This window comes from Numenius arquata, chromosome 3, assembly GCF_964106895.1.
Source record: "Numenius arquata chromosome 3, bNumArq3.hap1.1, whole genome shotgun sequence".
NCBI lineage: Eukaryota > Metazoa > Chordata > Aves > Charadriiformes > Scolopacidae > Numenius > Numenius arquata.
The window spans coordinates 1,019,816-1,043,056 of record NC_133578.1 but is presented as its reverse complement, the minus strand read 5'-3'; the positions used below and the strand labels follow the sequence as shown (position 1 = coordinate 1,043,056).

Genomic DNA, 23,241 nt, shown 5'->3' with positions numbered 1-23,241 from the left:
CCGTTCTGTAAAATCATTTCCCGGCTCCCTCCTCCAATACCTCGCCCCATATTTATGGTTTTGGTCTATTTCCCTAATTCTCTGTTGGTACTCGCTGCTTTCGAGCCGTTATGTCCAGGGAAAAGAAAAAAAAAAAGGTTTTTAGGAAGTTAGCAGGGTCTGTGTGCATTTGTATCGCTGAAGGATAAAAAAAAAAATAGAAAATTGTATAATGTACCCATCATGCTTTAGGTTTAAAAGCCTTCAGGAAAGTCACAAAAGGTGTATTTTTGATCCTTTTCCACACTGGGAGGACTTTGCCAGAGGCGGCCAGCAGATAAGGGCTCGGAGGCTCGCAGGATCGAGTAATACGGGACTGACGGAGGTACAACGTCCAAAGTTACATCTCTCTCATCGGCTGCTGTAGAGCTGCAGATCCCGACATTTCAGCCCCACGTGCCGTTGTGTGGTGATGCGATACCAACAGGACGCCACTGCCTGCACCGTGGTGTAACCACCCCATGTTCTAACACAAATTACGTACCGTCCTGACATCTAGTTGGTCTTGGACGTGGTCCCGGGGACGGTCACGCATGAGCCAGAGAGGTCAAGAAGCAGCAGCGTGAGGTGCTGGTGTCGGGAGAGCATGGGGGTGTGCGGATGAGAATAGCTGTGCTTCAGAGGAGCACCTACCACCAGCATCTCCCAAAAGGGGTTTTCTTCCTCAACGAACAGCAATTTGATGCTGCAGGAAATGTTCCAATTTCACGCCTGGACATACATTAAGGTGGAAATGTAAACTTCCCCATGGAGAGTCCTCTGCTCCCCGGCCCCGCAGCCCAACTGCTCCCAGCCGCTCCCAGCTGCGCGGTGGGTCCATCCGGAGGGAGGATTTCTCCTGCTGGCGTAAGGCAGAGGCTGAGCAAAACTCATGTCCGCAGTGAATCTGGAAAGCAAGCAAAGGTCACGGTTTCCTCGCCGGCCGGTCCACACCAGCAGACAGCGTTTCCCACTCCCCCCGGCCCGGAGGAACGCTGCAGGGCAGGAACAGTGCCAGCGCAGCTCCTTTCCCCTCAACTTCACTCCAACTCCTTCATTCCCACCAGCAGAAACTAACACAGTGAAGACTTCACGTAATAACTGCTATTTAGAGTTATTAATTAAATGATATTTAACTCGTTCGTGCAGTTGCATCAGTCAGCCTTGAAAAAACGTTTTCCCAGGGAAGCCCAGAGCAGAAATCCCAAAGCAGTCAGGCAAAACCCAGTCATACTGAGAAGACTCTAATTCACTATTTTACTAGATCTGAGAGTGAGGCACGCTGAGGTAGATAGCTCTAGTTGACTAATTAGTTTCCCCCTCTACTTTCATTCTCTTCCCCCCTATCATGTCGGGAGGCAGGGATGCTCTGGCAGTGCCCGCACACGGCTGGGGGACCGAGAATTCCCCGAGGGAGAAGAGTCCCTGGGTGGGTCAGGGGGATTAACATAACAGGCTGCCTTTCTGCCGCTCCTTAGGGAATTATTTTACCAGGGATGTCCACAGCAACAAACTCTGCACTATCAGGAAGCCCATCTGGTCCCCAGAGTAGAACTGAAACCTGTTCTTGCACCCACAGTTACTCATTCAGGGCTGTTTCCCATGGCCATTAGAGCACATTCTGTGTCTGCTCAGAACGTCTGTGGGTGCTGGCTGACAAAGGACGGGGAACTCTGCAGATCAGGAGGGGTTTGGCAGCTCACATCGCTCGCTGGAGCCCCAACGCTGCTCTAGAACGCGCTCCAGAAACCCGTTTCCAGGCAGCATGAGACGGGCTCATACTCGGCTGCCCTTTAAAAACGATTGTTTGTGGCAGAGCGCTGAACAAAGGAGAGACTCAGGACCTGTAATGTCAGGAAACGGTGGTCCAGGGTCTCAGAACTGGTGAAAACTTTCACAGGATTGGTTCAGCTGATTAATAATCCGCATCCTGCTCCAGTGAGACGAGGAGTCCTGGAGGAGTTCATCACCTTAATCATCCCAAGGGTTGGGATAAGTCTCCCTGTCAAACCTGGGCGCAGAAGGGAATGGTCTGTGCAGGGCTAGCGGAACAGGACGGGGACAGTCCATCAAATTACTGTCCTACACAAAATTTAAGTTCTAACACTTCATAAAAATAAATGTGTCTCTAGCTGTCATCCATAAAACACAGCTAATTTTAGAAGTTGGGTAGATGGCCTGAATGGCATCAAGAATCCAACTTCATATAACAAGGTTACAGCACATAGGGAACTACTTTTAGTGAGATGGCTTAAAATCTACTTTTGTGCATTTCTACCTAATATCTGATGACCGGCTGAGAGGGGACCTGGGACAGCATCCCCTTGGGTTCCGTTAAAAACCCTTCCCGGCAGCCGAGGAGACACAGCCCCGAGCATCCCGATTCAGCCGGCGCAGCTGCAATGGGAACAAGGTAGGGGATAATAGGCAGGTAAAAGATCTCAAATCAAGCTTGCGGCCGGAGGTGGGGATTACCTGGGGTGGGGTATCATTCCTTCCCTCCTCCTCCCTGGCCGGAACGGACACGTGTCCCCATGTCAGGCGCTGTGCTTGCGGCTGTGCAGCTTTGGAACCGGTGTTTGCATCAACCCCTCTATTGGAACAGAAAAAAGAGAAGGTGTGATGCTCAGAGTGTACCTCTTCCATCTGCTGTGATTCACCTCTTCCCATGGAGCTGTGTTAAATGGAGAGAACCTGTCAGAAATAATGCCCACGAAGTGATTCGGACCCACCGAAATATCGCACACCTCATCCTAAGAGCCAACAGCTTCTTGTGTTTAACCAACACACACCTAACACTGAATATCACCAGGGGAGTCTGGTCAAGACGTCTTACCGGCCCCCAAAATACTGACGGATAACTGCAGGCCTTTCAGAACGGCTTCAGAAAGCAAAGGCTTCCAACGCCTGCTCCTGTAGTGCGGAAAACTCATCCCCTCCCTGGCGAGTTGTGCACCGAGCGGAGTTACACGCACATCCACTGGATTTTAACAGGTCACGGAATAAAGCCAAGCATTTAAAAATATCCACCTGCCCGAAAGGACACACGGAGACGTACTGCAGAGCCTTCAGCAAAAGACTGTTGGAACAGAACAAACAAAACAATCGTGGTAATCTTTTAGGTAGGATTTATAATGTAGAACAACTTGTCAGTGCGGGTTAAAGTTTTAAGGGCTAGCAATTTTGACAGCGTCCCTTTGAGCACAGCGAGCGTGCAGGGACCAGCAGGACAGCAAAAGGTCACTTGGTCACACGTATCTGCTGCCTCCTTTAAGTTTATCTCCAGACCCACCAGGCACGTCCCAATTAATTATTTAAATCTGCAGGGGAAAAATATTTCTGTGGATGAAAAGGTACAGTCTTAAATCCCGGGGAAGCTGCAGGATGACTGGATGGTGAAAAGCAGGGGTGGGAGGAAGCTGAGGCACAGCATCCCATCCAGGGGCTTCCCACCCCAGGAGGAGCTGGCTACATCCAAGAATGGCCGTTTGCTTCCCATATCGGCAAAGAGGAAACTTGCGGATTTTCCTGTATCCCTCTCTTTTCATCAGAACACTTCTGGATGGCATAAGGTCACCAAACCCAAATGAACAATGATATACGCAGTTATTAAAATAACTCTTCCCAACCCAGCTATTCCTGATGCTGCAGGGATCTGCAGAAGTTCCTTATAAACCTTTGGACACCCCAAAAATATTCATCCCAGACACTATTCAAACGGTGCCAAGCGAAAGCAGGCAATGGAAATGGATGCTGGGAGAGAACGAGACACAGATCCTGTATTTCTTCATCAGGTACTGGAATATCAGGCTTTCTGAGTGGTTATATATGCCTTTGAACAGGTTTTCTAAGATTTTTCCCTAATCAATTGCATGGAGAAAATACCTGGATGAAAAGCAGATGTGTATATTCACTGGGGCTGATTTTGGTCTGTCATTGTCTGAGAGAAAAAAATAATACAGCACAAATTCCAACGAGCCTTTTCCGTTTCATTTTCTGAATATAATATCTCTCTGGCATACGTAAAGAGAAAATAAATTTGAAAGATTTTTTCATATTTCCTGCCCCAACAAGGATTTTTAAACACCAGCAAATAAATGCTCTTGGCTAGTCCCAGCAGACTTGCTTTCTGAAAGATACTGTTGTTCTTTTCCCCCTCTCTACCGATGACACCCCCGGTCTCTGTCAGACCCAGCTCAGCTGTTTGCCCCAGAAAAATATGGCTATTCCGCCTGGCTTCTGCCCATCGCCCAGCTCCCCCGGCACCGCGCTGCCCGTGCTGCCGCTGCAGGGAGCGGCCCATTAATTACTGTGTTTGTTCCCCAACAAATAACCCGACCCGTGACCTTATTCTTTTAAACTGCAATTTTTGCGTTAGTTTCTGTGACTCGGCCCCGATGCGTTCTCTGTAGCGCACAGCAAACAGCAAGACACAGTTGTGATGATAACACACGACTTTAGTTTCAAGAGAAAAACGAGCCGTTTTCTCCTTGCAGACACAGGCACAAACGCGGTGGATGTTTGTATCTGTGGCAGTTTAGGGGGGGAAATGTTTAAACACCAGCGATACCGCCCGGTTCCGCTGGTAAACCGAGTCTCTGACATGAAGCAACACAGCCGCATTTCTGAATGATACCCGATAGCAGCCGCCAGAGATGGGAACACTTCTAAATGTTTAATCATAGCCATGACTAAGGGCTTCTCTTTTCCAACCGGAGGACCAGCCCTGGATCCCGCTGGAAAAAAAAAATCTCGGTAGACAAATTCAGCTTCTGTCGCTTCATTCCCACTCTTCCGCGATTATTATTACCCCGTGCTCCTCACAAAGACGTTTTCCTGAAGACGGATTGGGAGAAAACATGTTTGTGAACGTAGGAACAGATTTTCCTGGTATGATCCATACCTTTGGCACGCAGTCAGGAAACGATGATAATCTCTTTTCTCCATCTTTCCCCAGCTAATGAAGAGAAACTGCCTCTGGGGTTAAGGACAAAAGGTGAACTCTCCCCGAACACAATTTACACCTGCTGAGCGCATGTTTCGGCCATCTAAAATTCTTCTCTTGGCAGGTGGCCCGGGGACCAAGCCACACACGTGGGTTCTAAGGAGGTAATATTTTCATCCAGGCATTAAATAAAAAACAGGCTCAAGAGGGATGGGGTTTGCGATACCTCAAGGCGTCTCTTTTTTTTTTTTTTTTTTTGCTTAACCTCATAAAAAATCTTTCACTATTCAAAGTTGTGAAGGCCAGTCTTCATCAGCCAGGGACCAAGATAAAACCAGAGTTGGAAAGTAACGAAGAGGAGAAGACAGCTGCAGTTGGAGAGAAGCCTAACCAAGGTTTCCCTCGTTAGCGGGTAGCAGCGCCATGGCTGTGTGGAGAACCTCTCCTGCAAAGGGAGATCGCTCGGTATATGTGATCCTAATAAAAGTTTTCAGTCATTCGTGGATTTCCCTTTTCTGAGAAGAGCAGTAGAGGTTTTTTTTTTCCTTCTCCCTTTAAGACTTTGCTGGTCTGGGAGAGTTCATCAGCCACAGAAGTGCTGGGGTGCGGAACACCTTTCCCTGGACGCTGGGCACATCGTTCCTCATCAAAAGGTGTGAATCCACCAAAAATTATCATAAACTGACGCTGACAACGCAGCCAGGCCGGGGCAGACACCAGCCTTGAGGGGTGGGAGGGCAGGATAATTTCCCAGTTCTCAAAAATTTATGATGACATTTTGAATACTTGTTAGAGACAGGAGAAACGACACCTAGTGCCATCTAAGTACAGATCGATGGGGCAAGTATTCACTCCTAGAACCCGTGTGTGTTGGATCAGGCTGCGATTATTCACCGTAAATCACATTTTTTCCCAGCCCAATTGTTCTTCCTCCTTTCTCACACTGTCTCAAAAAAAACACCCCAAAACCATACCCCAAAAAAAACAACGAATCAACTTCAGGGGGGTTTCTTTGATTTTCCATCGTTTCTGTTCAGCTGAGGTATTCCCATGGATTCTAAACCTGAATATCTACGGAGTGCACTGATTCCAGCTGCCACTCGAGACCTTATTTCCTTTTAAGAGCACTACCGTGGCTCCTAACGTGTCTGGGATAAAAACTGTCCCCAGCATCAGTGGCCCGAAGTATCACTTACTTTGCAAAACTTGTGAAATCCAACCCTTGGAGTTGTTTACCGACTTTAAATGCCACCTCGGGAGCTGATAGCCACACGTTATCATTGCAGCTTCCAATTTAGCTCATCTGGTTATATCTGACCCCAGAGGGAGGGATTAGGTTCCTACGGCCCCCTCGGACGGGCCCTGCCGGTGACATTTAGCTGGCTGAGGGGGGACAGGAGCGTGCCTGAAGGGCACTGTGGGAGGGAGACGTGCCCCATCCCTCATGGCAGCAGCAGGTTGTTTTTCGGTGCCCGACAGAAAACACGTCTCCTGCTGCCTGTAAAGCGTGTTGACTAAGCAACCGGCACGGAAGAACAGCAATAAAAGCGGTTTCTGGGAGACGGCCAAGAAGCACGGTCAGGCACAGCTGATCCCTCCATGCCTGGAAAGCAGGGAACCGGGGACGGGTCCCCAGAGCTCAGGGTGTGCGGGGGTCCCGCACGTGGGGCACCGACCGCATCAGGCCACTGACAGAGGCAATGGATGGGTAAAGACAGACTTGTGATGGGCTCACGGGTACAAAGAGTCACAGGGTCAGCTTGTGTTTTGCTCCAGCATGGAAAAGGAGATCCCAAACACTCGTGGAACCACAACCCCAGTACACTAAAAATGTGAATTTGCAGGGGAAAGTACAGCCAAAAGTTCAGCGATGAGTTTTGGAGGGGGAGGAAGGTCCTGGCTTATTACTAATGCGTGTCTGGCTTTCTCACTGCAGAAGAAGCAACAGGCAGGAATCTCCAGATGATTCCCCCCCCCCCGCCAAAAAAAAAAAAAGCAGCTATGTTTGTCAGCTGTGTCCCCAGGAGTGTGGGAAGTGGGATGAGAAACAAAGAGGACCATGAGAGACCGTAATTCCTAGGAGCTGCTCTACCAAGACTTGTCGCTTGGTATTGCAGAATGGAAAGCAGCATGGGAATGAGGACACACCAAATGTCTCCGGGTGTCACCCAGTCAGCAACTCACATATAAACCTTACACAGCGAGTGCCCAGGGAAGTTCAAGATTGGAAATTTTGGAGAAGTAAAGATTTGGAAAGCTTTCAATGCAGGAAGCCCTCAAGAGAGGAAAACAAGCCCCCATACCCCACGCTGCAAAACTAACCTGAGAGTCACCCTGTGCCAGCACTTGCGCTGAAAGTGTCCTCTCCATGACAGTGCAAGTGTCCCCTCGTGGTGGGCTCCATTAGCTGTGCCCCAGAGAGGCAGCGGACAGCCTGCCTGCCGGTGTACAGCCTGGTTTCTAGGAAGACCTGGAATAACTGCTAAATTGTGCTTCTGCCGAGTCTGGTAAAAACTGGAAGATCAGCAGGGTCTCCTGAGAAGTTTCAGTTGAAGAAAGAGTTGGCAAATGTATCGAGCCCCTGAGATATCATTTCTCAACAAGCTTCAATGCCATACTGGAGAGGACAACTGAAGAGAGAAGATGTGAATTTCTACACATCTGTTATGCACTGCGTATTTGTTTACATAGGTGGACGCTCAGAGATTTAGCGTTTTTCTGGTCTAGGATTTCCTCTGCTTAGGCCTTCTATGAAGGATTTCCTCTGCCAAGGTCTTCTACGAAGGATTTCCTCCGCCGAGGTCTTCTAGGAAGCCCAGAATTAACTGCTAAATTGTGCTTCTGCCAAGTCTGGTAGAAACTGGGAGCTCAGCGGGGTTTCACGAGAAGTTTCAGTTGGAGTAAAGAGAGCTGGCAGATGTATCAAGCCCCTGAGATGTCGTTTCTCAACCAGCTTCATGCTATACTGGCACCACTGGAGAGGATGACTGAAGAATCATGGCATCATAGAATGGTTAAGAGTTAGAAGGGACCTTGAAGATCCATTCCAGCCATGGGCAGGGACACCTCCCACCAGACCAGGTTGCTCCAAGCCCCCTCCAACCTGCCCTTGAACCCCTCCAGGGATGGGGCAGCCACAGCTTTCTCTGGGCAACCTGGGCCAGTACCAATTCCTCACACCTCAGAAAAATAAATAAATAAATAAATAAGCCACAGCTGCCCCCTGTGGGCGGCTCCGGCCGACGGGAGGCGGGGGCCTGCCCCACCCGTGTGCCCCACGCCAGGCCCACGGATGGGGCAGGCCCCCGCCTCCTGCCCGGCCCGAGCCGGAGGAGGGGCCGCGAAGGGCCGCGACGCCCCTTACTCCAGCCCGCGGCTCGGAGGGCGGGAACAGGCCGCAGCGGCGGGGCCTAGCGCGGCTTCCCCTTCCTGAGGAGAACCGTCCCGCCCTCGGACGGCCCTGCCGGCTGGCTGAGGCGGCGGGCAGGGCGGGGGAGGCTGAGGCTGAGGCGGAGCGGGGAGAGGAGAGGGAGGCGCGGAGGGAGCCCTCCCTCCGTCTCCTCCCGCCGTGAGGGACGCGGGGCTCGGCCGGGCTGTTGGAGTAAGTGGCTTTCGGTTGTGGTGGTGATGGTGGTGGTGTGTGGTGGTGGGGTGTTGCTAGCGGAGGAGGGGGGGGGGAGCTTACAGGAAAGAGCGACCTAAAAATGGAGCGTGTGGTTGTTTTAATGGCAGGAGCATAAAGCACTCGGCAGCTGTCCCGTTTGTCTGTGTGTTGTCACCCTGAGCTCCCTCACAGCCGAGGCACAGCCCTGCTCTCTATGGGTATCTGCCTGCACATATATGAGAAACAGAGAGGGGTTTTTGCAGGAATCTTTCACTAGATTTTTCTGTCTCGGGTAGAGCTGGTAGAATACCGCATCTCCTATTATTAAAAATGCTGGGCAAATAATAGCGTAGCTGTAGTCACACTGGAGTGTGGGAAATGCAGACGGTTACTCCTCGCTGGCCTTGAACGTTTCCGCGGGACAGTTTCTGGGTGAGAGCGTGTCGCTGTAACAAGTAAGTCCTAAACTTCCCTGCGTTCTTATCTGGGTTCTTGCCTCAAACCAGGACGTTCTCTCTTCTAACTAATGGCTTCAGTAAACCTTTGTAAGCCCATTAGTACAGGAAAAATTATAAATGCGTGTGTGTGTGTGTGTGTGTAGACCTTGAGTTTAAACAAGGTGTGTAGACCTTGAGACTGCTGAGTTTACTCTATTATTTACTGTAAGGTGGTAGCAAAGTCGCATTGCCAGCCAGCTCCCTTCCACCGCCGCTCCCTTCCCCGCTCTGCACTTTCCTTCTCTGCCTGCTCCTTGTCACCCCTCCTGGTGTCCCTTTGGTGCTGTCGGGCTCTTGCAGAGCTCCGTGGGGATCGAGGCACAGCTGGGACACCTCGCCAAGCTGGGACGCGAGGACACCTCGCCAGGCTGGGACACGGGGACACCTCACTAGGCTGGCCAGGCACGCTCCACGTCTGGCTACTAGCAGGGCAGCCAAGGAGATAAGGACAACTTCCTCTTCAAGGCTTGGATCCCTGCAGAGACGTGACTCTGTCACCACTACAGACTCTTGCTTCTGTCCTCTGGTGCTCTCAGGTGATGGCCAGACTTCTCCCTGTGTCCTGTTTTCATTCTCCATGTTTGCAGTCTGCTCTCTGTGAGCTGTGGCTGCTCTCCTGCGATGGGGTTTCCACCCAGAAAGTTTCCCAGCATGAGAGGGTTGCTCAAGTGTAATTACACTGATGTTGGCCTGAAGGCTCAGAAGTCCCTTTGTAAGGTAACCTTCTGATCATGGATAAGAAGCAAGCTCGGAGACCCAGCTGTTAAGAGTGTGGTGTATTTTTAATTGAAGTCAATCGGGCCTTTTCTTTTTCTCACTTATTCATAGGTACGGTTCCTCAGAAACGGTCAGTGATGAGCAGTGACAGATGATTAGCCAGTAAAGACTCAGTCTTATACTTCAAGATCTTTAAGGGTTGGTAGCTAGGGCAAAATCCAGTATTGGCTCTTCTATAACAGCAACAACCAGAATATGATTAATTTTAATGTTAGCCATTTGCCAATTTTAATTTAGTCTAACTTGGGATGAAAGTTTTGAGTAGGCACCAATGTGCATAAAAAATTATACACACACCTTGTATCTAATTTATAGTGTTACTTTGGTTGTAGACGTACAGATACATACTTTGTTTCGCTTAATTATGTGTGTGCGCATGTATGGCTGCGCAGCAGCAGAGTAGTAATGACAACTTGGTGAGCTGGGCCCTTATTATATAATGCAATATTTTCTCTGGGGATCCACAGATCTAGTGGAGCTTTGGGAAGCCGGGTGGATGTGGCAGCTTCAAAGGCCACTCATGCAAACCAGTTTTCCAAATGAAAGCTCGTACAGGTTCCTTTCTGCTGCCTGCTTTGTCTCCACACAAGTCTCTGCAAGCTTCAGCAAATATTTAAAAGAAATGTCCCTTTTCCACAACCAGTTTGCAGTTGTTACTCTCTGCTTTCCCATGTGAATGTCTCGGTGGTTTCCAAACAAAGGTTTGCGTTAGCAAGTAGCTCTGTTAAGCAACAGCTTACTTTTATCATAGTCCTTGTTTACATGCAGGCGAACGGGACTTAAAGAATTATTTTGCCTTTTCTGAAATATATGCGCCTGTGCTGCGCTTGATTTAAGATCGATTTATACAAGCGGTCTAGTTGTATAAATTAGTTAATCTCCTATATATTGCTTGCCCTTCCGGTTGTAGTTTGCGCCTGCATTTTTCCGGGGATTAGCTTTATCACCCAGGGTGTGCCCCTGCAGCTGATGGGAGCGGGACCGCATCATCCTGCCCCCAGAAGTGCATGGATACCTGTCCCTGTCATTGTCCGGGGACCGTGCCGTGTTGGTTGCTCTCGGGAGAGTGAGGGGCTGCTGAAAAGCCAAGTGCTGGGTAAAAAGAGAAATGAACACAAAATGAGTTGCTGTTTTGCTTTGGGGGTCCGCTGTGGCACAGCTCTTGCTGATGTGGGTGTAGCCCATTTCTTCCTAAAAGCTTCCATTGCTTTAGGAAACGGCTTTTATTACATAATGAACAAACAGTTTGTAATCAGAACTCTGCTGCAGCCTCACCGTATTGCTTATAGAAACATTTTGTATCCTTAAATTACTTTCTTTGAGCCAGGTTGCCAAGTGAACTTGAAGCCTTATCTCAGGAGGGGTTTCCAAAGGCCAGGTGAACTTGCTCCAGGTCGTGTCCTGATGGTGCCGGAGGAGCCCAGGTTGTCCTCTCTCTGCTGGCTGCATCCAAAGTCCCAGCCTGCGCCTTTGTGCTGAGCAAAGCGTTGCTCAAACCAAGGGTTGATTCTGATTTCAAAATGGTATTGAATGCACGGCCCTCCTCTGGCATCAGATTTGCATGTGCTATCAGGTCTCAATCTTTATGCCAGTGTGTAAAACTGGGTTACTTCCTTGACACACCTAAGTAATCACCTCATTTGTAGTTATTTTTTGAGCAGGTACCTGTTTGTATACGCAGGTCTGTGTCCAGTCTTGTAATAAGCAAAGCACCTTGTTTTTTAATCCTTTCTCCTTTAGTGTTTGAACTGGGGGGGGAAGGAGGGGGGAGAAAACCATGGCTACAGTTCAGTGTTGGGATCCAGCTGACTTGCTAGACTGTTTAATCAAATATCCGCACTAGCTATGAGCGGAACAAAGAATATCAGAAAAAAAGGGTGAACAGCTATAAATTAACTGCTTCTAACAAGAACATCTCTTTCTAATTGCAGTAATGGGTTTGCAGTATTTGTGACTTGTGTGTTGTGTGTGTGGTGGGCTTTAGGGCTGACATTAACCCCCGCTAATACAGAAAGCAGGAATGACTGTTTGAGCTATTTAAGTGAAAGACAGTGTTGGCACAAGAACAGCGAAGTATGGAAACCTTCCGGCATACATTTAACCGGCATCCATTTAGCCGGTCATCAGGCTGGAAACTGGGTTTCCCGCTCCTTGGATGGCAGATCTTGAAGTAATCATTCAGTAGGGCAGGAGAGAATTGAAATACTTTTCTGATAAATATATTTATGAAGTTTGTGTGATGGGAAGGCTGAAAACACTGGTGACCTCGGTGTTTCTTTGTGTTCCTGTAAGTGGTGAGGTGCGGCACTTGGCCCTGCAGCCACCGTTGTCGGGGAGCGTTGCCTCACTCTCCCAACCACGCTGCTTTCTCTGGCAACATTGTCCCTCTCTGAAATCCCAGGAAAGATTTACAAGTCAGACTTTTCCCCTCATTATCTGTAAGGCTTTTTTTTTTTCTTTTTTTTTTTTTTTTTTTTGTATGAGGGTAACGAAACAGAAGTGGTTAGGTTAAATATACAAATAGTGCAAAGAGAAGCCAAAAAAGTTTGTTCCTTGTAGGATGGAACTTAAAGCAGTTGGGATATTGTCTGAGGCTGGGTGGGAAGGTCCTGCTCGCCCGAGAGCAGACGGCAAGTGAAGGAGTTGAGGCAGTGGGGACCAGGAGAAGGAAGGAGGATAGTACGCCTATTTTTTGCTTTGTTTTTCCTTTATTTTTGTGCATGACAAGCACTGCAACTACTTTTGGGCACGATAGTCGAGCTCGTTGCGGGTACTGGAGCGTGGGAAGGATTTTCCCCATATGGTGCTTCACTTCCACTCCTTAGTGCGGGGCGGCCCATGGGGTTTTCGGGTTTTTAGTTCCCTGTACAGGAACTTACAAATTTGTGGTGTGGTCTGTGGCTTAAAGGGAGTTGTAACCCTGTGAGCTGGCTAGGTATTGTGGGTTATGTTTGTGTGCTTGGCTGGTGAGGTAGCTCTTGGATAATTACTTTAAGTGCCGTAACCTGTGTTTAAGAACCCGAAGCAACCATCGGAGGCTTTAGGAGAGGATCTGGAGGATGGGCTCTGCTGTGGTATCAGCCACGTTTCATACCCGCTGGAACTCTTTCTTGGTGTGTGGCTCCGTTATAGATAGGGCTTTACAGTAATTACACGTACGAGTCACAAGCTCATGAGTCAGTGGCCCAGGCTTCTGCTGGCGAGGTAGCCCACAAGCTTGGGTTGCCCTTCAGAGCATGCTGCTTTGTTCTCCGGTTCACTGGCCCTGCTGGTTTGGTAACACATAGCCCAGCCCGGGAGATCAGCGCCTTATCAGCCGCGGGGAGGGATGCTGGGTGGCTATTAGGACTGCTGCAGGGCAAGCATCTTCAGTTCGGGCTGGTTTGAACTTTAATCACTTGCTTCCGAGATGTTTACTTGTTCTGGTTTGAGGAACCACGAGATTACTTCAGTTAGTGTGGTCTGACATCTATGTAGTGTGGTATTAACTGCTTCAGTCTTCTAAAAAGCAGAGAGCAGCCGCTCTGGGAGAGCTGGTAGATCATCCTGTCAAAGGGGGTGCCAACAGGATTATTTTCTGCTGACATCCCCTTTTTCTAGTTATTTGGCCACTTCCTGCATTGGCACAGCCATAAGCTGCCACTAACACGCTCTCAGAACAGCCTGGCTTGAAACGCTGAAGTTACCCCCAGTAAGAATCCTAATGTGGCCTGTCCTGCTGTCCTGTCCCTGTCACGGTGGCCACCTTTCAGGTATTCCTGCCAGCAGGACCACAAGCTGAATGAAAGGGAGCGGAGTGACTTAGCTGTTCGGGGGAGCAGAGGCGGCACAAGGCTCTCGGCTCAGCCTGGAGGGATGTTGGTCTGGGGCTCTCATCATCCCAAACTTACCTGAGAAGCTTTGGGAAGGACCAAGAAAGCCTGAATTAGACAATGGTGCCGTGCCAGTGGCAAGTTATGCAAACTGGAGTGGGGATGATTATAAGTTTTCTATTTTTAAGTCTTCCATTGAGTGACTCACTTTATTAGATGTGTTCGTTTAAAATGGAATGCGAAGCACCCAGATTCCATGGTAATGGCCTCATAAAGCACTCAGATATACAACATAACAGATTGGATTTCTTCTCTTAATTTAACAGGTTTTGCGTCTCATACACCATGTCTGATGGCAGCACGCAGGGCGTCACACACTCCTCTTGCGAAGCTCTGCAGCCTCTATCCATCTGTCTCTCCGCTTTCCCTAAAGTACTCATCTCTCTCCGATCTCTACCTCGCCGTGCGGCAGCTGAGTTTTCCACCATCCCTCTGCCCTCATTCTTCTCATTCTTTCCCCCGGCTTTGGCCGCGTGCTGCTTTGATCCAGCCCCATATCTTAATAATTAGGAAGTGCTTGGGTACAGGAATGCCGGCGATGGCAATGCTTTTCAGCTGCCCTGGCCTCCTCGGGCAGACATGGAGGCCCTTGTAGGTGCCGAGTTCACACCTCGGTAAGAAGCTACCTGGGCCAGGCATTACGGGAGATGAGGAAGGCAGGTCACTCCTAGGAGTGCCATCAGGCTCGCGAGAACTGTGGGGTGGCAGATCTTTGTCACGGGGGCACGCTGTTCACCAGTATCTCCTGCAGACGGGTGTTGAAATCCCTTCTTTAAAAAAACAGGATGTAGGTTGTGCTTCGTCTGCTTTTTGGTGTTTGAACACGGGGCTGAAAGTGAAGCAGAAGAACCCTGCCTTTACACAGTGTGTTAACTGAGGAAGCGGAGCCCTTGCCCGTGGTGCGGGAGGTCCAGGCTCTGGCAGCTCCTGGGCTTCACCTGGGGACCTCCAGCCTTGACTCTGGAGTTGGAGCTTCCTCTGGAAGTGACTGCCACACGCTGCTTTACATCCAAGTGAGCGCGGCGCTGGATTGCTGGTTAAGAAATGCTCTGCAGGAGGGAGCCCTTCCTGCTGTGACCACAGTTCGTATTAACTTTTTTAACTTCTGGAAACTGAAAGCAGGAATTCTTCCTGATAAATCTGTAGTGTAGTTTCCATTTCACGTAACTAGCTCTTGCTTTTATTTTCCCCTTTGTGTTTCAAATTTAAATCCTATTTCTTCTTGGGAATCCTTTAATAGCTGGGAGTTTGAGCAAATGTCCCTGTGAAATGCTCCCTGTGGGTTATTCAGCTCCTTGGACGGACCGTGCTGTCGCCTCTCCCCACTCCTCATGCTTGCCACTGGCTGCTCCCATGCAAGGGCTCCTTGCGCCTGCTGGAGCCTGTTCCAGAGCCTGTCGGGGACTTCAGTCCCCCTGGCGCTGAGGACATGGGTCCAAAGGGTGCCATTTATGAGCTATACCAGAACTAAGGATAAGGCTTAACGTGTGTATTTATGGTGTCAGATGGCACCTACAGCATTAAAGCACTGTGCACTGTTTGAGCCATTTTTAAAGATGACTCAAAATATTTGTGTTATGGAAAGATGACTTATTTGTGACTGCACCGCTTCTCCTGCTGTTTGCTATTATAATTTCCATTAAAATAAAATTCCATCTCCATCACAAGCTGTATCGATCTCAGCTTGGAAGAGAGTCAAGTTTTATTACCTACTTGCAAAAGAGGAGGGGTTTTTAAGCGTAGGCTCCTGTGTCCATAGCGCTGTGTGTACAACCGTTGTCAGAACTATGTGAACTGCTTTCTTTCCCCTTTTGTCTTTTGTGCTCTGGTTTATCCTGCTTGGTGCTGGCAGCAGCCTTTAGTGGCCATACCGGGATGGAACTTGAGGAGAAAACCCATATTCAGAGAACCTGTAATTTCTCCTGGGTTGTGTGTGCGCTGGGACAGGGTCTAAGCCCCCTCCTGCCGAGAGGAGACCTGGCTGCGTGCCGTGTCCCGCATGCCATGCCCTTCCTTTCGGAAAGGATCTATGGTGTCCCTGCCAGCGGTGTGTCCAGGGCTCTGCCTACCTGTGGTACCCGTTAATGCCCTCAGCTCCACTCTGCCTCATCCAAATACATCTGCTCATCCCTCGCGAGCGTGGGCTGGCGGGTGCCTGGGATGAAATTGAGATGTTCTTGGTGTAAATCACCGTCTGTAGGTTTGAATGCCTGTCTGGCTCGGCATTGGAGTAGCTTATGTTAAGCCGTATTTTCCTTTCTCTCCCTGAATAAGCTCCTTTTACCGATGGTGAGCAAGATTTACGTGGTAATTTGAGCAGCCGATCCCCCGGGAGTGTTCCTTTCCCTGGAGAATTGCATATAATCTGGCTGTCAGCTCTGAGGAGGGCTAATGGCACACGTACCTGGCTGTCGGGCAAGCAGAGGGTAGCTCTTTACCCACGGCTGAGGCTGGAAATGCCTCCTGTACAGCGGGCACTGAGCCTGGCAGGGTCTGTGTGTTGTAGCTTGTCCTGCAGAATGAAAGGGGCAGAGAGAGACCTACACACTGGGCTGGAAACCACAGCAGAACAGAAGCTGCATCACGGGCAGCAAAGGCAGAAACCTTGAAGGAGGATCATATCATAGAGTCACAGAATGGTTTGGGTGGGAAGGGACCTTAAAGCCCATCCAGTGCCACCCCCTGCCCTGGGCAGGGACACCTCCCACCAGACCAGGCTCCAAGCCCCCTCCAACCTGGCCTTGAACCCCTCCAGGGATGGGGCAGCCACAGCTTCTCGGGGCAACCTGGGCCAGGCTCTCACCACCCTCACAGCAAAGAACTTCTTCCCCACATCTCAGCTCAATCTCCCCTCTTTCAGGGTCAAACCCTTCCCCCTCCTCCTATGGCTCCCCTCCCTGATCCAGAGTCCCTCCCCAGCTTTCCTGTGGGCCCGCAGGGAACTTTTGAGGAGTTTGGTTGAACAGGGATAAGTAGGGATCGGTGCTTCAGCCATCACTGTGCCTTACTGAGGCTGGTGAAGAAGGGAAAGGCTGCACTTCCCTGTGCTCTCCTGAGAGCCCGGAGCTCTGCACACACGTAAGCCGGCTTGTTGGAAGATGCTAATTTGTTCTTTTTGAACTCCCTTGGATTCTAGAGCATATTGTGTTCCCAGCACAGGCACTCGCGAGGGGTTTATGCTCTTGCTTGAAGTGAGTCCTTTGCTGATGCGTAAGGTGTGTGAAACTGCTCCCAGAGTGCCACCGGCTTGCAGCCTGGGAGAGGAGCTGTTATTCTGGTGCCTTGAAGGAACCTTCTGGTGGGAGCGTGTAGTACACAGAGTGCTTGGATGGTGCGTACGTGTGCGCCGTCGCCATATGCTTCGTGGGGCTACAGACGGTACGTGACCTGATGTTGGTTGTCTCAGTGCTTGTCTTCTGCAGGAGGTGATGGGTGCGGGGGTGGCGGTGCAGGTTTTCCAGCTGCAGGGAGAAATTTTAATTCTTCTGCAGCACGGAATTTCCTATTGTGTTACGACTTCATGGGTAGGCACTGCGAGGTGTGTAGAAGCCATAACACAAAGTCTGGGTTTGCAGATTCATGGTGCTGGGGTTTAGCTGACGGTTAGTTTTTGCGTTTTAATTTGGGGAGGGCTGAGAAGGCTGCAAGGTAGGGCCTGGTTCTGAGGCACTCTGCTCGGGACGCTTCTCAGATGGCTCAAATCCTGTCCTGGGAGACTTGTGCCGGATGGATGGGAGAGGGGTGACAACAGATGGGAGAGGGGTGACAGGTATGTGACAGGCCCGCGTCCCGGCATGCGTGGCTGTCCCTGGAGCTGGCTGTGCCCGGCTGCTCTGGGAGTGCTCTGGCATGTCCCCTCCACGGGCAGCCCTCCTCCTTGGGCACTCACATTCCTCTTGCCGTGGTATCCCACCTGCGATGCCACTGGGCAGGGGACCATGAACCTGATGGGGACCCTTGTGCCCCCCGGGAGCTGGAACCGGGGGAGGCAGCTACAGTGCATTGCCAAACCGCCATAGAAACTTTCCTTCAATAAACTTCCCTTGCCATGGGGTTTTTCGGCTGTTGCCTTTCCCTGTCATGGGATAAAGGAAAGATGAAGTTGGTCTTTTTGAGACCAAAGTGTGAAGTAGGTGGAAAATGTGCTACTCTCTGTACGTACCAAGAGAGGGTGTTACGGTGGGGTCTTTGAGAGCGCACATGATGCTCTGCAGAAAAACTTGGGGGAAGCAGCAAGTCTTGGCCCTTCTGTACAATAATCCCTTGCATACGGTACATACCTACAGCATCTGCACATCGAATGCTTGTGTACAGCGATTGTGTGTGGAATTCCCCCTCACACCGAGTGTGCCGCAAGCAAAGCGCACGGGGAGTGACGCTAAGTTCTGTACCATCTTAAAAATGAAGTTTTCTTCTTTGGTTTGTCTCTTAAACGTTTGGTGTATTTTTTTAAGAAAAAAGAACAATTATGCTAGCTGGAAAAACTAGTAGGAGAAAAAAGATGAGGTGTGTATAGATGTACAGTAACATACAGTATTTCATGTTTAATTCTATTTATAAGGTCAAAGAAAGGACTCATCGGTTGTAAGTAGTTTGCTGCAACTCTTGCCAAGAAGCCATACACTGCTGAGAATAACGGTTTGTGGTGTGTTTGGTGTGAGATGGGCAGGGAGGGCTAGGAAGCTGTGCCAGAGCAGGACAGCAGGGATGACCCATAGGACCAGGGACCAAGGCGAGGGCTGAGCCACTGGCCAGCCCCGGGGTGGGACTCGCCACCTCTCCCTGCTCCTGGCCCGGGGCCCTCCTGCCACGTTGTGAGTCCGCTGGTGTCCGGTGTTGGCACGGGGCTGTACATGGTGCCGGCTTCTGCTTTAAGCCTTAACAGTGCTAAATCTCCTGCGTGGAGGCTGCTGGGTGGGTCTGGGGCTTGGAAAAAGGGGTCTTCGTAGCCGGGGGGCTTGGGGCGCTGACGGGAGCCCCTGAGACTCGATGACTGTTGTTCCCAATGCCACGTGAGCTGCTGCGGCCCTGGGAGCATGGATCTGGTGCTGCCTGCTTAAGATTCAGGTCAGTTCCGTGCACACTTTTCATTCAGTGTCCGAACACTGGGTCTTTCAACAATTTGCCTGACCCACATAGGGCTAGTTTGAAACCCTTTGGAGCTGGGTGACAAAAGTTCTGCCTCAGTTTCAAGCTCCTTCATCTTGTCCCCTGTCTCTGCTGCTGCTTCAGGCTGAAGCTCCTGAAGGACCAGCTTCTTCCCCAGTCCTGGGTAGGACGAGCTTTGCTGGTGTACGGTGAATACAGGGATGGGAATTCCCAGCTGGGAAGCAGGATGGAGAGCTGTTGGGCTAATGTGACTGTAGAAATAGCTTGATGGGACGGGAGGGCAGCCAAAGGTGATCTTGTCATGTGGATCAGCTGCTCTGTTGTGATAAGAAGCTGGCCCATGACTTATGCTTTTGCCACAGTAGGCAAAAGTAGGCACTTGTCACATATACAAGTTTAAATGGATGCGTGTGTGTGTGTACATCTAATTTTATATCTAAATCCTCTTTTGTCGTTCAGCTTTCACAGCAAATATCGGAGCGCTCTGGCTCGCCTCTGTCTAGACTTTGTTTAGAAATTATTAATATTGCAATGAAATCGCTAATTAATATATTGCTACCCTAAGTTTCAACTTGTCACAACATTGTATTCAGTTTCTACAAATGGTCTATTCTGTGCAGCCTAGATTCTAACACAGTAAAACTGCCTATTAATTTTTATCTTCTTTTCTTACAGTAAAAAATGGCATTTCAGAAGGCAGTGAAAGGAACTGCTCTCATTGGAGGAGGTGCCATAGCAACAGTTTTTGGCCTCTCTCAATTTTCTCAGTATAGAAACAAACACGTAAGTATTAATTATGATTTCTGATAAAATATGAAACTTAAAATCTGTTTGAGCGTATGTTAGGCTTGTGCGAATAGTTTTGTTTGGGAAGGAATGCCAAGAGCCTCTGCGCTTGCTTTGGTAGGTGCTAATCTGGAGGATGGCATTAAACGATGTTTCACTGTTGTGGGTCTCTAACCAGTGGGGAAGTGCGATTCCTCTACATCCTTTAAAAAATGACCTTTGTGTACTGCTGGGATTTTACTTGCTTGGAGGAGGAGTGGAAAGCACTGATTGAAGTAGCAGCAGTAAGCAGAGTTTGGACGGTATTTTCAAGCTTGGAAGCTTGAAGTGAAGCCGTAGCACCACCTCGGAAAAGCTCAGCTTCAGAACAGTCATGGGGGCAGCTCTCATTGGGTTCAGAAAGCTGAAAACTGTTTTGGGGACAGGATCTGTGCCAGGGAAGCCCATGGAGAGGCTCCCATCGCTTCTGGTGGACACCAGCCACTCCCTGCTAAAGTAGTGGGAGCAGACGGAGAGGCAGCGGGGTCCGGTGTCAGCTCCTGTATGGATTCTGGCTGCTGTAGAATGCAGATTCCATCGGCCTGTCTGCTCCTCGCGGGAGAGTGGGAGTCACTGGGCTCTGTAACGGAGAGATCAGTAAAAGGAACACCAGTTGTGCACTGGTTTTGGGCAAAGCTGGCGGGGATCGACCACTGCTCTTTGTCTTAAAGCAAACAAATGCCCATTGATTTAAGGCAATTCTGTGCTTTAGAGTTCTATCAAACAACCATGTCTGGGCTTAGCGGGTGCGTGTAGGGGAACACCTCGCCTGAGCTTGTGTTGGGTGTGGGCTGTGGGGCTGGCACCTCGCGTTTGGCCAAAACTCTTGGCAGTCGGCGTTCCCTAAAAAGGTTGCAGTAAGTGCAGTCAGAGCTTGGGTCCCATTTCCTTCAGCCTGGGTCTGGAAAAAGCTTAAACCCAACTTCCTTTGGGAAGCCTGAGAGCTGGGTGAGAGGTGCTCCTTTCGCCTGGGGTTTCCTGCTTCTCGCCTGAGGAACGTCATCAGGCAGCTCTTCATGGAGACAAGCTGTTACTCTGTGAACCATGTTCGTTACCACACGTTTACTCCGAGGTGCCGTTCAGACTGGGCAGACTGAAAACAGGAACAGAAGAAGCGGATCTTAATGGTCTGGTTGAAGGTAAAACAGTGGGTGATGGGAGAGAGTCTTCACTGAGCTCCATGGAGGTGTGTGTTACAGCTGAATAAAGGATAATCCGAATTTTCTGGCTATTTCTATGGGGAGGAGGAGGAGCAGCTGAGGTATTGGGAAAGCAAATGAGACGAGTCATTTCTGGGGACTCTCACTGGGAAGTGGATAAGCCGGGATCCTTATGGCTTCAGATACCGTTGGAGAAAAGAAAACCTAGCATTGAAAGTGAGCTTCCCATTGGGCTGCCTGTCGTGCACCTCGCTGACAGTGCTGCTGCCGCCTCTTGCTGGAGCCTTAGCACGGGGTTTTACAGCCTGCCCTCATTGCTGTCAGGAAGGGCAGCTGCAAATTTTAGGACTATAAATAAGAGAAGGAGTTGGGGTTGTTCAGCCTGGAGAAGAGAAGGCTCCAGGGAGACCTTAGAGCCCCTTCCAGTCCCTCAGGGGGCTCCAGGAAAGCTGGGGAGGGACTCTGGATGAGGGAGGGGAGCCACAGGAGGAGGGGGAAGGGTTTGACACTGACAGAGAGGAGATGGAGATGAGATGTGGGGAAGAACCTCTTTGCTGTGAGGGTGGTGAGAGCCTGGCCCAGGTTGCCCCGAGAAGCTGTGGCTGCCCCATCCCTGGAGGGGTTCAAGGCCAGGTTGGAGGGGGCTTGGAGCAACCTGGTCTGGTGGGAGGTGTCCCTGCCCAGGGCAGGGGGTGGCACTGGATGGGCTTTAAGGTCCCTTCCAACTCTAACCATTCTATGATTCTGTGAATTGGAAGGGGGAAGTGATGTGGATAGCTCACTTCCTGTATATGCGGTATTCCAGAATGCAGGGAATTCCCATTTTTTCTGGGAACGGATGGCCGATATGAACTTCCAGAGACAGATTAAACCCCCAGGTTTTACAGGAGGTGATCACGGTCTCAAAATGAAATAACCACTCGTCCCTCAGTGTCTAAACCTACTGTGTGGGCTCCATCTCCAAAGGCTCTGCACGTCCCCAGCGTCTGTGTAAGCAAACGGGTCTGTCAAGTGAACGGCGGGTTGTTGTCGTGTTGTTCTCGCTCCCACCATTCCCACATGGTGTCCCTTAAAGCTGCTGCCTTAAACACCTAATGCAGAACCGGGGGGGCTGACACAAAAGAGGACACTCTGTTTGCCGTCTCGACATCTCTCAGCTGTGGGCACGTCCCCCGGCCCGGGTGTCCTCTTTTTAATGAAGCCTGCCAATCACATAGGCGCTGGGGCAAAGATCCCGGCTGCCTTTGCCAGAGGAGGATGTTGCCCCAAGATGTGCACTAATTGGCTACACATTGTAGGAAATCTGGTGTTATTTCAAGAACAGAATCCCTCACAGAATAAGACAGAAATAAAAGGCTCAGAGTTTTTACCCACGTTGGTATTGCCTCACTCGGTGCCTGGCTGTCAGTCCAGGAATTAGGGACACCCAGGTACGGAACAAAGACCTCATCCAGCTCCAAATCCTGAGCACACAGATGAGTTGATCCATTTTTCTTTGTTTTCCACATTCACTCCCCTGTTTTGGATGTTGCTCTGAAACTTGGCTGTCCCGGGTAATTCCGAGGGAGAAGCTGAAGGGGGGTGAGATTCTGGCCCTTGAGGACGGGTGGGAGGTCATTTGGATTTGTTAGTCAAATGGTTTGTCTGCTAAAAGGGATGAGTATTGGCAATTTCCGATGTTGAAATTTAAATTGTCCGTGCTGGGTTTGAGAGCCAAAGCCCAGCCAGGAGGAGAACGGCCCCATTAGCGTGGTTACCCTTGTCTGTATGTGAGCGGCTGAAAAACGTTTACTCCTTGGAAATAAAACACTCCATTGATTCAGGTCTGTCCTGGGTTTTAAGATTTTTATCCCATGTGTGCTGGCACTTTGGGGTAGGTTTCTGCAGCAGCAGTTGAGGCAGTATAACCTCATATATATGTCTATCCGTAGGGGGCACGTGCAGGTGTCCAAGGGGCTCGGGAAATTGCCCTTATTTGTGCTGGGCTTTCCGACAACACGCGGTTCCCGCGGAGTGGGGACGGGGACACATGTCGACATGATGGAGCTGTTGTTGGGTTTAACTCCTAAACTGATGGATGGGTGTTGCGCTTCTGTGTGTTTTACAGTAGCCTGATCACCGGGGTATTTACTGAATTAATGGGATGGGTTAGCCTAACGCTGTGTGCGAGGGAATAAGTGGGAATGACACTAATTCAAGCAAAGCCCCTCTCAGTAAACACACAGGAGTGGTGCTTTCAGACCGAGTCACCGTTACCCGTCAGGAGCTGGTCAGGCTTTCCCTGCAGCCTGACAAACGCAGGGGTCTGGCAGGGAGGCCTTGGGTTAGATTAAGAAGAAAAACCCTTTTCCAGAGAAAAGGGGACAGTTGGGGAGCTCTGCACAGCAGATGCTGCAAGGAGCTGAAGGAACTAGTCCCTCCTGAGCTGTTTTTG

General features: G+C 50.1%; 1 protein-coding gene across 1 annotated transcript in view; it reads left to right on the top strand.

Annotated features, from left to right (window-relative positions):
* Window positions 1–8,419: 8,419 nt before the first annotated feature.
* Window positions 8,420–23,241, top strand: part of GPD2 (glycerol-3-phosphate dehydrogenase 2) — a 57,984-nt gene continuing 43,162 nt past the window's right edge. The window contains exons 1-2 of the mRNA XM_074144818.1: window positions 8,420–8,564; window positions 19,498–19,605. Coding sequence (XP_074000919.1) covers window positions 19,504–19,605 — 102 coding nt within the window. The 5' untranslated portion in view covers window positions 8,420–8,564; window positions 19,498–19,503. The remainder of the gene's footprint in view (window positions 8,565–19,497; window positions 19,606–23,241) is intronic.